This window comes from Canis lupus, chromosome 21, assembly GCF_011100685.1.
Source record: "Canis lupus familiaris isolate Mischka breed German Shepherd chromosome 21, alternate assembly UU_Cfam_GSD_1.0, whole genome shotgun sequence".
Taxonomy (NCBI): Eukaryota; Metazoa; Chordata; class Mammalia; order Carnivora; family Canidae; genus Canis; species Canis lupus.
The window spans coordinates 43,499,372-43,514,516 of record NC_049242.1 but is presented as its reverse complement, the minus strand read 5'-3'; the positions used below and the strand labels follow the sequence as shown (position 1 = coordinate 43,514,516).

Genomic DNA, 15,145 nt, shown 5'->3' with positions numbered 1-15,145 from the left:
GCACACTAAATACACTCCTTAGAGTTTGGGGAGGCCAGGTCAGTAAAACCACATAGCAGTAAGACTACGTAGTAAGTGGTAACTTATTGCATATTACCTTTACTTCATTTCTATAGTGCCTGTAGTTCCCACAAAAGGTAGTGACTGATGGATGACCTTGGGTTGAAAAACTTGAACTAGACCTGCATCCCTCCTAAGAGCAGCTGAGAACAGGGTATTTGTGAGAAGAAATGAGCCTCACTCTGAAAATCCGGAACAATCTAGCGCCTGTAGCCCTCTGAGAAAGTTCTTAACGACTAAATGACCCAAAAGGTAATTCTGTGACTGCCCAAGTTTCCTGAAAACCCAGGAATTTGCCTAAAGGCAGTATTGTCAATTTCCCATACTGTCCAATGAAACTGAGCTATGCTCACCTATAAAACTCAATACCAAGAAAACTCAGTTTTAGTGGAAGCTATTCTCAGGGCAGATGTTTCCCTTCCCAACTCTGTTTTATTTTTTAATATATTTAGTCTTTTCTGGCAATGATGAAAAAGCCCTAATCTCTGTAATAAGAAGAGTCCATGAGACAAACACAAAAGCAAAGACATATTAAGGCAAAAAAGCTAATTTTTCAAAAACACTTAATATGTAACTTTATCTTCCTTTATTCCCCCTCCTTGATACTAGAACACTAAAAGGAGAAAAACAACTCTGACCCAAAAAATGAATTACAATTTGTCACTGATATCAGCATGCTGAATTTACCCAAATTCATTTTCAAAAGCTATTTCTACACTACCTGCCATTTTCTACAAGGATGCCTACAGATCCAAAATAGATCTAGGAGCAAATCTACATCTCTATTCATTCTTACCTTTGTTCATGCATTTATCTAAGCAACCACAGACAGAATCATTTATTCTTAACTCTATACATTCAAAGACAGACATCAGAGGCCTTTTTCACAGTAAGAGGTCAACAAATGGATGAGTACATTAGTCGTGCAGTGGGTTGCGCTTTTTCTTTGAAATACCTTTACTTGGCATTTGCTACATTGAGGAGAAAAAAATCTTTTATTATGTTAAAACTTGAAGCTTAACTAAAAAAAAAATCACTATTGAGCTCCTCAAAACGATGAAAGTCTTAAAATTAAGTATGTTACAAGCTGAACTGCCACTCCAAGTGCCGCTTGATCTGCATAAATAGGGTTGTCAAAGATTTGAACAGAAGTAATCAAGAAATTTCCAGCCTCCAGCATCTCTCCTTCCCGAGCTTGATGACAGAAGGTCATTGCAGCACAGGTGGTGGCAAGAGCAAGACAGGTGCGGACCCCATCGCAACGCACCTGCCCCAGCAATGGGGTAGTTACCACAATGTCAAGACTACCTGAGAGAACTTCCAGAGTAAGCCAGGGACCGGTGGGCTCTTGTACACAGCTTAGGGAAGGTGACAGAAGACAGTTTTTCCTGCACCTTCTCTACCTTGAAAAAGGTTAATTTTGCCAGAATGCCAGGACTCTTCAAAGAGGGCTCCTACGTACCCTGACCTGTCACCTGGAGGTACATGCAAGCTGCTCCCATGATATGTCCCATATTCAGCAAGGGTCATTCTCAAGCACCCCCTGTCCTGAAAAGAGTCAAGAAACAAGCCCTCCTGGGCAGACCCGTGGGCTGATGGGGTGTCTGCACAGGTCTGATGTGATGATGGCTACCAACTCCTGACCAGCTTGGGCACTGGGCTGGCTCTCTGGTAGGATTCCATGGCTTCCACCAGGACACAGTGTAAGGGCTTTCTGCCGCTTTCCAAGACCTGTTGCCACCTAACTCTGGACCAGGAACCTGACGGCAACTCACAGCTTTTGCCAGGCTCTGGGATGCCAACCCACTAGGCAAGGTGTACGCTTTCTTAGTGACCATCTTCCCCGCATGGCAGCCTAATTTTTTTTCTAGGTTTAACAATATAAAATGAACAACTACAGCTTATTGAAAGCCTATTGTGTGTCATACACCAAACAAGACCTTTAAATCTCAGTTGCCTCGTCTCATGGGATCTTTATAAAATCAAAATTAATTGTGCCCTTTTACATATGGGGAAACAGCAACTGGAAAAAGGTTAATGAGCCTCCAAGCTCCCACCCTGATGGTTGCGCAGGGAGCAGGGAGAGGAGTTGGGAATAGGGTCTGCCCATCTTGGGATGTCTTAAACTCCTACATGAAGATGTGGCCCCAAAAGCCTATAGCCTCAGTTTAAGAGTTAACATAAAGGAAGTGAGGTTTGCACAAAGCACAGAAAGAAGACTCCTGTTCACCTTGGCATGGGCAAGAGGGAAATATCTTCCTTAAGAATTCTTAAAGAATTCTTTGCTGAGAGTTCACCTGGCCTATCCTCTGTTTGCAGGGTGATTCTGAGCAGCCTCTACAATCTGAAAACCTTTAAGGAGATCATGTAATAGAAGGTGGCCCTGCGTGGTCTTCCCACAAACACACACCATCAGAACCCAGGACTCAAAACCTCAACAGCTTTCCAAGGACAACAATCAACTACAATCCAAAGGATGAGTTTAGGAGCTTTGTTCTTGCTTTGACTTTCCCTTCCAAAAGCTACTAGAAGCTCTATGCTCATGTTTCACTCCCAACAGGTACCATCTGAATATGCATTCCTCTCTACCATTTGCACACTGTTCTCACCCATCTTTCCATCCTCACACTGGTAGCGGCCAACTTCCCTTTCTCCATCAATTATTCCTTCTTTATGACTTTTGTTTCTCTTTCCAATCTTCCCTTCTCCAACTACAGACTTTCTTAGTCATGACACAGCTTTCAGAACCTGAGCCTGAGCCCCAGCTCTGCCATCCATCGTCTTGGGAAAAGTTACATAACATGCCTGGAACTGAGTCTTCTCATTTGGGAAACGGGCTAATAAATCAATCCCAACTCACAGGACTGCTGTGAGCATTAAAGTGACAGGGAATATAAAAATTTAAGCACTGTAACACATAGCAAATATTAACTCGTATGACTGACCTCCAAGCTTTTTCTAAATTGGGGGTTGACAACTTTGGGCCCATGGACCAAATGTGGCCTGCCACTCATTTTCCTATGGCCTGTGAGCTAAGAATGATTTTTACGCTTTTTAATGGTTATGTTTTAAGTGATTATTATTTAAATATACACAATATTTTCTATTTTGCCTCTTGGCCTGCAAAGTCTAAAATTAACTAGCTGATCCTTTCTAGGAGAACTTTACCAACTCTCCTCTTCTAGATTGTAGATTCCAAAATTTTGCAGTGAAATGGAAGTTCTGGGTTTTCTAATTATAATTCTATTCACAGTTTGGAAGAAACAGACTTATAAATCTTCCAAAGTGCCAGAGGCGGAGTTTAGAAAGTGGATAAAATTGCCCACAATTAAATTTCTTCTGCCTCACAAATGCCCATTTTACATAATAATATTTGGAGGACAGAGCTCAATGTGGTTCCCAGATCATATATGGCTAAAAAGAGGGGGGAAAATGACATTCTCTGCAGAAGGAGAGAATGAGAAAGGGTTATCCTTAAAGCCAGGAAACCACAATCATTGGAGACTGAGTGGCAGGTTTCTTGTTCCAAAAACTTGGTAGCAAGTTAAAATTTAATTAACTCTATTGAGATCAAGCTGCTCCAGACGATATAAAATACAAGTGTCTCTATGCCACAAGCTGGGAAGCCAAATAATTGGCTGCATTTCACGTTACTGCCGCACTCTGAAGTGAGAAGCTAATGCTTCAGCTCTCAGTCTCAGGGTCTGTAACAAAAGTGTTCCCTCTCTCCTTTCCACACAAAAGATGACTTGGCCAAAAACCCAGTATGAAAGAGAAACCTTATCTTCGGCAGCACTACCAATGGGTTCAAAGCACAGCCCTGCATCCTAAACACTTACCTAACCCACCGATTTTTTTTTTTTTTCCACGTGCCATGGCTGATGGCTGGGAGCAGTCATAGCTGCAGGTGGAACAGGATGAATGTACATTTTCACTGTTATTAAAATTCTTCCTTTCACAGAATATAATGTCTCTGAGGCCCAACCTAATTACGTCTTCGCCCTAGGCTGGGACTCACGTCCACGACTGATTGGTATCATAACAACAGCATTACACACATTTTCTATTTATTCAGTGCCTTTCAACACAGTGCTCAGGACTTTTCATTATGAATTTAAACTTCATATATTAAAGCTCCTAATTGTTTACATTTTTTGCTCCACCCTCGATATCTTCCAGGGGTAGAAATCACGTCTCGTTCATTTTGGCCTCCTTTGTGTCCGACACAGTGCCTGGCAAACAGCAAACCTTTGAAAGATGCTTGTTAAGTAGATGATGGAGAGGAGGAAAAGATGCACAGTTATAAAACTGAATGTGTTAAGAGGCAAACTTGGCCTCCTTCACTATTTAACTCAAGACCAGTCTTGAAACAAATCACATCTTAGACATGTGATATAATGCCTTCTCGTGACAGTAATCTGTTCCTAACCTGGCTATTTTTGCCCCTCTGATTCTTGGCAATTATTCTTACATTCAAAACGCATTAGCTTATAAGCAGCAGTGTCTCTGATCATATATCATCTCACAGTGTTACTAGTTGAATGGCCAGTGGGCAAATCCCTTTTCCTCTCTCAAGGAATCTACAGTGATACATATGGCCCCTTTCTTCCAAACATTTTTCAAATAAACATTTTGATATAGCCTAATAGTATCAAAGAGGTAAATGGTTATGTTTACCATAGGTAGTCCTATTTCAAAGAAGAATAAACCATTTTTATTGTAACACACTGCAGATGCCAAGGCTAAAAATGTTTCCATTATAGCATATCGCTTGAAATTCCAGATAGGATGGAGAAAGAAATGAAACATCATAAGTGAAATTTAGATACCTACTTTTGCAGTCATCTTGGCCAAAAGCTCTTGCAAATCCATTATTCCTTGCACCAGGCTTAAGAAATCACTGCAAGTTGGACAAGCTCAATAGAGAAAATATAAGAAATGTTGATACAGTGCTAATACAATAAAGAGATTTTTACAACAGTAGTTGCTTGGCTATGTCAAAGGGTTTTTGCTTTTCTGGTTAAGTATTACTTTGCAATTGGAGTGAAATCACCCAGGATTTCAGGTCTTGGTCTTTTCCTTTTATTAACAGAAAAAGGAAAAAGGACTATTAACTGAAAAGCCAATATGACATTTTTAAATTAAAATTAAGCCCTCATTTTTATTGAGAGGTGACTGGAAAAATGAATCGTTATAGAAGAGGAGAAAGTAAGCTCACATCTAAGCCAAGGAATTTAAATAAATGTTTACTATTGATACTATCTTATTAAGCCTAACTTCCTGTATCAATCTACAGGACCCAAACTGCTCACGTAGTCTTTTTCTCACCTTCAAATGGTAATTCTATAAGCACATGAGCTTTTTTAAAGCTTCAAAGACACAGAAGTATATAGTATAGACAATAAATTATCTCCCTATCCCCACTACCTCAGAAGCCAACATTTTTTATGCTTTGTGTGACATGTTTATTATCACTAAATTATATAATATTAGAAATTTATAAATGCTTCAAGTTGTTACTTACTGCGATTCAGGTTTGGACATTGAGTTATGTATCCATTTGGCATAAAGATGATTTTCCCATCTTGGATGATTCCCTTTATAAGAGAAGAGAGAGGTGGTGATCAAGATTATAGTCACCAGTTCCAAATGCCCCTGTGCAGTCACACACTCTCTGCAGGGCACATTATTTTTTTACAACACTGGTATCCTCATTCAGAAGGTAAGTTTACCTTAGTCCCCAATGAACTACTCTAAACTATCGTCTTTCAGAAATCTCAGAAAGGACATTTGCCTTGAGAAAGCTATCATTAGTTACCACTGGTGGATGCTAATGACATTATAACACGAATGACCTACCAGTAAATGTTCTTCAACTATTGGACCAAAAAGGCACTGATGAAATAATTTCCTCAATGCCTTAGTCATCCTGGAACATTAAATTTTGCTGACCTGGGAGAAGAGACAATTCAAAGAGACTAAAATGTTTTGATTCATTTAGTCAAGGAAATAGAGGAAGACATGGAGAGAATTGCATAACAATCTTCGCTCTCTGCTAATCGAGTAACAAGAGTGTTCGTTGTTGAGTCTTAAAACTTGCTCAACATCTCACTGTGAGTAGAAAGGGAGTCTTTTAATTCTGTAACTTAGCTTGGAAAAACAGCCCTGATTTAAGAAAGTCATTGAAGCTGCCATCTTGCAATGAAAATATTGACTTGGCTTTTGGATTTTTCAAGTTGACTGTCAAGATTTTGGTTTTAGGGGTTGTTTTTTCTTCCTGATTTGATGGAAGAGATATTACAGAACAGATGGAAGATACAGAAGCCGTTCAGAATACTGAGCTTAATCTGTAAATAAAATATAGGCTTAAGACGGTGTTGAAAGTCTTCCAGAAGGGGTAACATTTATGTGCTCATCTTCTATATAGAAAGTAGTCAACAAAGGCTGTTTTCTGCTTATTATTGCAAAATAAAATATGAATTGGAAACAGTAGTAGAAATAACAAGATCATAGAACCTCTTTCTTAGAGTTGGATATACTTATTAACCTCTTCCTCTGAGGATGATGCAGCATTTGTGATTATAGGAGGAGACAGCCTCTCCATGGAGAGGAACTCCCTGCCACTGCTTCTCAGTATGAATTCATAGTCTTTTGGAGGGGAGTTCCAGAGAGCAATTAAAAGAGCACCATCTAAGTCAATCAGCTTATTCCTGGCATGAGGCTGCTCAGTTTCTCACAGCAAGTTAATGCCTTTAGGTGCCCAAGGTACCTTTCAAGCACTTTTGAGCAATATGAGAAAAGCATGGGATTGGAAGTCACAAGACCTGGGCTCAAGTTCTGGATCCATCTCAAGTTAACTGAGTGAACTTGAAGCAGTAAGTCAACCATCTGCTCTGAGCTTCAGTTGCTTCCTCTGGAAAAAAAAGACTGGACACAAAAGCTAAGGATCCTTCCAGGACTCGAGTCCTGGGTCAGTGAAACCAAGGCTTTCAAACCAAGATTGTCACACTTTGCATTTCTATGCTCTCACTTCCTTTCAAGTTAAACAAAAAATTAGACAAAGCTATAGATTTCCATCAAAGATCATTGTAGAAAATGGAGTGACACATCTAAAAACATCGGTCTGATTTGAAGAGGTTGAATATGGTGAATTCATAGTGACCAACTATCCCAGGTCTGCTCAGGGTTTAGGGTTTCCCGGGACATAGGACCTCCCGCACTGAAACAGATTCACAGGCCGCCGGGGACAGTGGATTTCCCTGGGAGATGTGGAAGTGGAGAAAGCATAAGACTCAGGAAGGATCAGGACCATCTATTACCTATTCATCAGAAAAGCCTAAATCATTCCTATTTTTAATCAGCCATAGAAATGGCACTCAGAAACCCAGACACAGTATTAATTACCTTTCTAAAAATGAATGGAAAACACATTCGAAAAGGATATCCCCCCTTTATTCACTTAGTAGCAACAGAATTTAGTACATACCGGATTTCCTTTTCCTACTTTAAAGGTGACTACTGATTTTAGTTACACTGTAAATTACAATATAATTGCCTCTCCCGCACCTTCCTTCTACCTGCCTCCATCATCACCTGCCTTTCCACTTTTCATCTGATCCACACGAGGGTGTTACACAGATCATTAGGTGAAGGTCAATGATGCTGACTTGAACACAAACAGAAATCAAGGCTGACAGCTCCTCACTGCCCTTTAACACCAACACTCAAAGCACTGGGGTATTTGTTTTTGAGGAAAGGTCATGAGGGCAGCCCACATACTGGTATGAATACTTGTTCTTGCCAAATAAGTCAAGATGGAAATGTAATTTATTTGAATGGATGTAATTCCACACTAGACTAAAAGGAGGATGGTCATACACTATACAAATGCCAGATGTGACCCAAAGCAGTCTGAGCATGTACACACACACACACACACACACACACACACACACACACACACCCTAGCACCTTTTCCCAAAACAAAACCCAGAAGGTTTGCATTGAGTTGCCATATGAACTCTTCTGTACCTGAACCTTTGTCAATAAAAGTAGCATTTGCTAATCATGTAGTTTTCTTTAGAAAATGAAAAGAGTTTTATAAAGTATAAACCCACATAGGAGCGAACTCTTATTTCTCACAGGAAAGTTATCTAACTATATAAAGGATTTCTATTGATAATAATGTTCCTTCAAGTACTGCAACTTCTCCCAAAGATGAAATTAGAATTAGAGAAGAATGAATAAAAATTCTTCTAACGTTAAATATATCTACTGAAAAATGTAACTCTAGCAGTGCATCTATTAGCTGGCCCCACCTGGTCTCATTTTTTCAGATTCATGCGTATTTCATATCATTAATCATGGCAGTGCTTCCCAAACTGAGTTTCTTAAGAATCACCTTGTATAAACACGAATTTGAGTAAATATCTCAAGTTCAACATTCAGATTCCTAGGTCATCCCTCAAATTCTTTTTTAGTGGGGTTGGGTGAGCCCAGGAAATTTCAATGTTAAAGAGCTCCCCCCCCCAAAAAAAAAAAATCCCTGCTCCACTGTCCATCATTTGTGGGTTGTTTTTCTTTTGGAGGATGGGGAGAAGCAGGAAGCTTTACTCATTAAAGTTCACAGTGGTAAAAATAGCAACATCCAAATCCTAACATATGAATAAAATCTCAGCACTTTGGAACTGAACTACAACCAACAGAATTACTAGATTATAGACACCACGGAGGCAAAGTCATATTTTCATCTCAGGGTCCCCTGCAGTTCCTACTGTATTATATTTCACATAGCAGGCACTTTGCATCCTTGAAAAGCATCAAATTCCTAAAAACTATGAATTGTAGAATATTGAGCAATATCATTTTCATAGATGGTAGAGTCTTTAAAGCTCTTGTAGGATATCAGTTTTTAAACTGGGGGTACATGTTAGAATTTTAGAGAAGGTTGAGGAGAACATCATATATATATTGAAGAAGCTGGCATGGTGATTTTGATACACCCAATGTATCAAATTATTATTATTATTATTGATGCAGGGCCAGATTATCTGGCCAGCTGACCTACAAAAAACCTAAGGCTTTGCTACCTTAAATAGCTTTTTTCCTAAAGGACGCCTTCATCTTAGTCTACTAATTCCAAGACCAGTGCTAACCCACTCCAACATGGCTTTAGGAGAAAACAGATCATAAGACAAAATCTCATCATTACATGACCTAAAAAGATGTTGCTAGAACAAAGTCCTGTTATCAAAATGAGGTTTTATCGTAGTTGCTTTAATGGGTAAATACTTAATCAACTGAACATAAATTATTTGCATTAAAGGCTAACAGTTTGCTGAAATAGTTGTTTTAAGGCTGGCAAACAAAGATGCTTTCAGGTAGCTTAATATTCCCCCCCTGCAATCTTATTTACACTATTAATTTGCTAAACGATCCGTTTCCACATCGTTCCTGCAACGCTAAACCTCAGCCAAGCTGAGAACCTAAATAAATCCCTAAAGTTCAAAGCCCAAATTAATAAAGTTTTACTATTAGTACAGATGGAAGGGGAGGAAAACGGACAGGCTTTTTCCATTGTTGAATTCACCTGTTGCCAGCCTCTACCTCCTGCGCTCAGCTCACCAGGCACCGCAAGGTACATCTGCACCAGGTAGGTTGTACATTAGGAGTTTTTATTTGGGGAACTAGTGCCCATTATTTCCATTGTTCCAAGAACATTTCTCATTCCACAGTAAGAAATCTACAAAGATGCGATAAAGATTAGGAAAATTATACCATTAGGACCCTCTTACGTGTGGAATAACTAAGATTAGGCAAGGCCTTCTAACATTCAGAGCTTTCTGGTCCAAATAAAAGCAGGTTTGCAACCAAACAAATGCTAATTCTTTTTTAAAGCTCTTATTTCCCTGCAGATCTCTGTTTACATTAAAGAAAATGGCTCTCTTTTTGTATGCTAAAACACTGAAACAAATTGCTTTGAAAGGGAAAGGGGGTGGGGAGAGTTCCTGCTGGGCATGTAAATATATGGATGAAAATGTGTTCTGTTCATAAACTGGCAAGGACCCAAGCTTTGGCAACAGGCTAACAAAAAAGTAAGACTTGAGAACTCACAAGGAGGATTTTCAAAATGCGACCAATTATGTATTTCTGCCCTGAAGACAGTTAATAAAATATTCCAGCTTGCATAAAAGCCAAGAAAGACACTTGTCGACTTTCATTACGATCAATAAAAACTGTCAGCTCATTAGCATATCATTAGCTGTCCTGCTGTTTCCAAAGTCTTAACGCCCAGAAATATTAATCTGCAAATGTATAAGATTTCCCAGCTCTGTGACTTTGACTTTCTGCACGAAAAGAAAAATAAGAATTTGAGATGGGAGGAATCCAATATAGCTTCTTTTTCTGTGGGCCTATAAACATATGTTTACCATCTGTGGAATTATGGGAACCAGCTGAGGTAAAAAACAACAGCTGTGGCATAAAAAAAATTATAATCAATTTCACTTCCCAGTGACAGCTCAGCTGTTAAGGAGACAGTGATGTCCAGGTAAGGGAAAGGTTCCAGACCCCAAATGTCACTAGACAGACAGACAGACAGAGTTCCTATCCTGCCTTGGCCTCAGTGAACGGTTTTGGAATGGAAGTCATCTAAGAACACCCCAAACCACTCAAGCATCCTGTAACCCACTCGGACTCACCTAAACTTGTTCTTTCCTTACCCTCTGAAAAATCACAGCATAATCAGCTTGGAATTTATCAAAGAGAAATTGAGCAATAGTCAACCATTTCAATAATGAAAATCTTTGACAATCATAAGATTCAGAAAAGCCCGCCGCTACCCAGCTCTTCGCTCTGATGGATGCAATTTTGAAGTGAAGAAATCCCCACCTTGTGTTCTGAGCCTGATAGAAATCACCTAATGCTAAAGGCTCAGGTGCCAGGCATCAAGTTTAATGCCCCCCCGCCCCTTCAACCAGGAGCACTTTTATTGTGCTATCCATAAAGATCCATCGGGGCCCAGAAATTAGGTTTGACAAGTGAGGAGAAGGCTTTTCCCTTTACTTTGCTTATAATAGCAACATATTAATATTTAAAATAGAGGATGATGCTATTTTAACATAAAACACATCATAAGGGTATTTAGTTCCAGGACGATAAAGCAGGCATGGTTCTTGTGCCCAGGGGGCAGCTTCTAGGAGATAAATAGGAAGAGCCTGAGGATATGCCCAGTCTCACATAAGAGGTGCCTGCCTCTCTCACAGGGAGTTTTGCTGCACTGGATCAACTGAAATAATTTCCATAGAGACACTGTCATATTTACCCCACCTGTGGCATCTCACCAAAGGACGGCCAGAAGTGTGCTGGCTGACATACAGAATTCTAAGGGGGAGGGAGGAGTTTTCAAAGGTTCCTTCAAAAGAGCCATTTCTTGAGGCTCCTCTTACTGGGGAACAAGGAGAATCACATTGTTCCCCAGAGGAGCTGAGCAGTGTGGAACTGGAACCCCCACCTGGTGCTCCTCACTGGCACCACCTGTTCCTTTGGGCTGGAGCTACAGACAAAGGCGCTATGAAGTGAAAGGTGTCCACCACCCAATACAGTGAGTGACTAGCACATGGTAACCGAGGCCCTAAAAAAAAAGTATGTTTGAATTGAATGAGCACAGGCTGTGAAATAAAAGCGGGGCTTAACTCCCACTTACAAAGTCTGTGGGACTGACACCTGCTCAACCCCCAAGTCCCATGGCCTCATCTCTACAACAGGGATAACAGCTACCTCGTTAGTATGCTCTGCAGGTGAACCGATTAACTGGCATGGTATAGGTAGGGCCACCAAAGATCTAGAGCACAGAAAGCAATCGTCAGCACTCTACCGTCTACAGCCCACCTCTGCAGCAAAATGATTGTCCAAGTCCACGAACACTCTTGGGGTTTTCTGCCTAAATCAGGTCTCTGGGTTCTTAAGGGCAAGCGTCCTGACACGTACAAGGCATCACACACTCAGCACGCTGGATTGAACAACAGGACTAACTGCTCTCCCTCTTTTCATCACAAACCCCCAACTGAAACGGAAGTCCCTCAAAGGCAGGAAAAGTGCCAATCACGTCTACAGTGTGGCTAAGCCACTGGGAGCATTAAATACGTTATATAACCAAGAAAGGGACAGGATGCATGTTGCAAACCACTGGGTGTCAGGTGCTCTTAATGTAGGTTTTTATACAATCTGCATCCTTTGTGAAGAAAAACTTTGCCACTCTGCCAATAAACAGACTTGTCGCTAGTACATTCCACTGAAGAGTCTATGGTGTGCCAATCACATATCTGGTATTTTTTTTTTTTAAGATTTTGTTTACTCATGAGAGACGGGGGTTGGGGGACAGGCAGAGAGGCAGAGGGAGAAGCAGGCTCCCTGCAGGGAGCCCGATGTGGGACTCGATCCCAGGACCATGGGATCACACCCTGAGCGGAAGGCAGGTGCTCAACCCCAGCCACCCAGGCGTCCCCATACCTGATACTATTCTAAGCACTTGAACAACATAGACCTACTTCCAACTCTTGTAAAGCTTACAATCTAGAGAGTGTCACCAATAATAAACACTCATATAAAAGTAATATTCAGAACTAGCTATGGAATTGCAGAGTCCCTTCTTCAAAAATTATTAAAAAGTTGAATATAGCAACAGCAAAGAAAGCTGATCACGGAGCCCTCTGAGGTCAGCGCCCTGTGGCTCTGCACAAGTCAACTGCCCAAAAGCCAGCCCTGTCCATACCGGACACAACACAATCAAGGAAACCGAGGCATCACAGTGGGAACGTGCATGGTAGAATGATTTCAAACAGATCTCCCCTCCCTGTATCCGTATTTTTCTTTCTGCTGCTCAGACTGGTCAGTTTCAAAGGTTTTATCTTCAAGTCCAAGGATTCTTTCTTCAGTCTGTTGGAATCTGCTTTCTCCTAGTGAATTTTTCATTTCGGTTGTACTTCTCAGCTGCAGACTGTCTGGTTCCCTTTTATCATTCCTGCTCCTTCATGGATATTCTCATTTATTCATCCCTAATTTTCCTAACTTCTTAGGTCTTCGTCTAGGTTCTCCTTTAGCTCCTTGAGCACGTTTAGTACACTTGTTTCAAAATCTTACCTAGTGCGTCCAATGTCTGGGCTTCCACAGGGATGTTTTTGTCCATTGATTTTATTCCTGTGACTAGCAATACCTTGCTGTTTATTTGTCTTGTGATTTTATTTGAATACTGGCCATTTGAATGTCATAGTGACTTGACATCTAGAGATGGGGTTCTCTCCCTCCCCAAGGTTTCCTGTTTTTTTTCCTGTTTTTTTTTTTAAAGATTTTCTTTATTTATTCATGGGAGACAGAGAGAGAGAGAGAGGCAGAGACAAAGGCAGAGGGAGAAGCAGGCTCCACGTAGGGAGCCCGATGTGGGACTCGATCCCAGGACTCCAGGATCAGGCCCTGAGTGGAAGTTGGCGCTAAACCGCTGAGCCACCCGGGCTGCCCGTTTTTGTTTAGTTTTTGTTTATTGTTGAATGCGGTCATAGTGCATTTGCTTAATAACTTTCCTGATTATTTACATAGAGACTATATTCCTTGTCATGTTTGGTCACTAAAATCTGTCCCTGAGGGCAGCCCTGGTGGTGCAGCGGTTTAATGCTGCCTGCAGCCCAGGGTGTGATCCCGGAGATCCAGAATTGAGTCCTATATTAGGCTCCCTGCATGGAGCCTGCTTCTCCCTCTGCCTGTGTCTCTGCCTCTCTCTGTCTCTCATAAATAAATAAATAAAATCTTTAAAAATAAAAATAAAATCTGTCCCTGAGCTTTTGTTCATAGAGTTTTTAGATGGATTTCCTTGAATTCTGGTGGAGGGGGGAGGGTTGCGGGAAGTGAAGAGAGGGAGAGGGCAGGGGGAGGGAAAAATGGATAGGGGAAGGGAACTAGGAGGGAGCAAGAAACAGGAGGGGGAAGGACAGAGGGAGATGTATACTGGAAGCCTCCTCCTTGAGTACATAGCCATGCTTTCACTGATCCTTTGGGGGATCAGCCCAAAGACAAAGCTTAAAGTGTTTTTTTTTCCTCAACATTGATCCTGCTTTGTGCATGCATGTGTGCTTTCTAAGCACAGGTGCCATTAAATGCCCAAAGAATCTCCCCTCTCAGCATTTCATCCTTGGTCTATTATGTGTCAACTGTACTCTTTCACCCCAGGTCATGCAAATTATTTGTTCTGTTTGTGGTATTTTCAGGTAACACCTGCCACTTTCCTGACCTAAGAGAGTTCTGAGTTATTCAGGCAGTCCCAGACAGAAAAGACCTATCAAATAATTTGACCATCAGGTTTGCTCTGCTGTTCCCTCCAGAACCAGGACCACTGTCCCACACTGAGAACATGGACGGACATCACTGAGATGCCAGTGAGCTAAGACCAGTATGAGGCAAGGGTAAGCAGAAATGCCGCAGAGCTTTCCTACTACTTTAATGTTGCTTTTTTCTTGATTGAGAATTCGCTTAGTTGCTAATAAACCTTTGACTATTTTCCTAAATTTTGATAAAAGTTGGTCCTGACAGTTCTTGCTTGTTTTTGATGTTTCTGTGGAGGGACAGAAAGTTTGGAGCTAGCTGCCTACTGTGCCTTTTTTGCCAACATTCACCTATCCTTTAACAAGCCCTTCAGGAGACTCAAATGCACTACAAAGTTGGAGAACCACTAATCTAAGAGGTCACTAAAACAAAAGCTAATTTTTGACCATATATTACATTTCATGGGATCTTCCTAGAGACCAAAGTCAAACTCTAATCTAGACCATCAACACATGTCACTAGGTCAGTGCACTCATACTTGAGCCTTCAAACTTAATCAAAATCAGTAAGAGTCCTTTAAGAATATATTAATTATTGAACTCTACAGTTCAGACTCAAGTAGTCAAGGTAACCACAGGAATTTGAAATTTAAAGTCTTCCAATGTGATTCTGAGGTCTTTTTAGAGTTGGGAATGACCTAAGGCACCCAAGAAAAGCAGCTTCACTATGAAGTAACTGGCTACAACCCAAGAAAGAGCATCAAATGTGAGTA

At 40.9% G+C, this 15,145-nt stretch overlaps 1 protein-coding gene across 2 annotated transcripts in view; it reads right to left on the bottom strand.

Moving 5' to 3' along the window:
• NELL1 (neural EGFL like 1) overlaps nucleotides 1–15,145 on the bottom strand; it is an 822,581-nt gene that overhangs the window by 639,563 nt on the left and 167,873 nt on the right. For both annotated transcript variants that reach the window (XM_038569260.1, XM_038569261.1), the window contains exons 6-7: nucleotides 5,585–5,657; nucleotides 4,894–4,976 (exon numbers count right to left, since the gene is read on the bottom strand). In XM_038569260.1, the coding sequence (XP_038425188.1) occupies nucleotides 4,894–4,976; nucleotides 5,585–5,657 (156 nt within the window). The remainder of the gene's footprint in view (nucleotides 1–4,893; nucleotides 4,977–5,584; nucleotides 5,658–15,145) is intronic.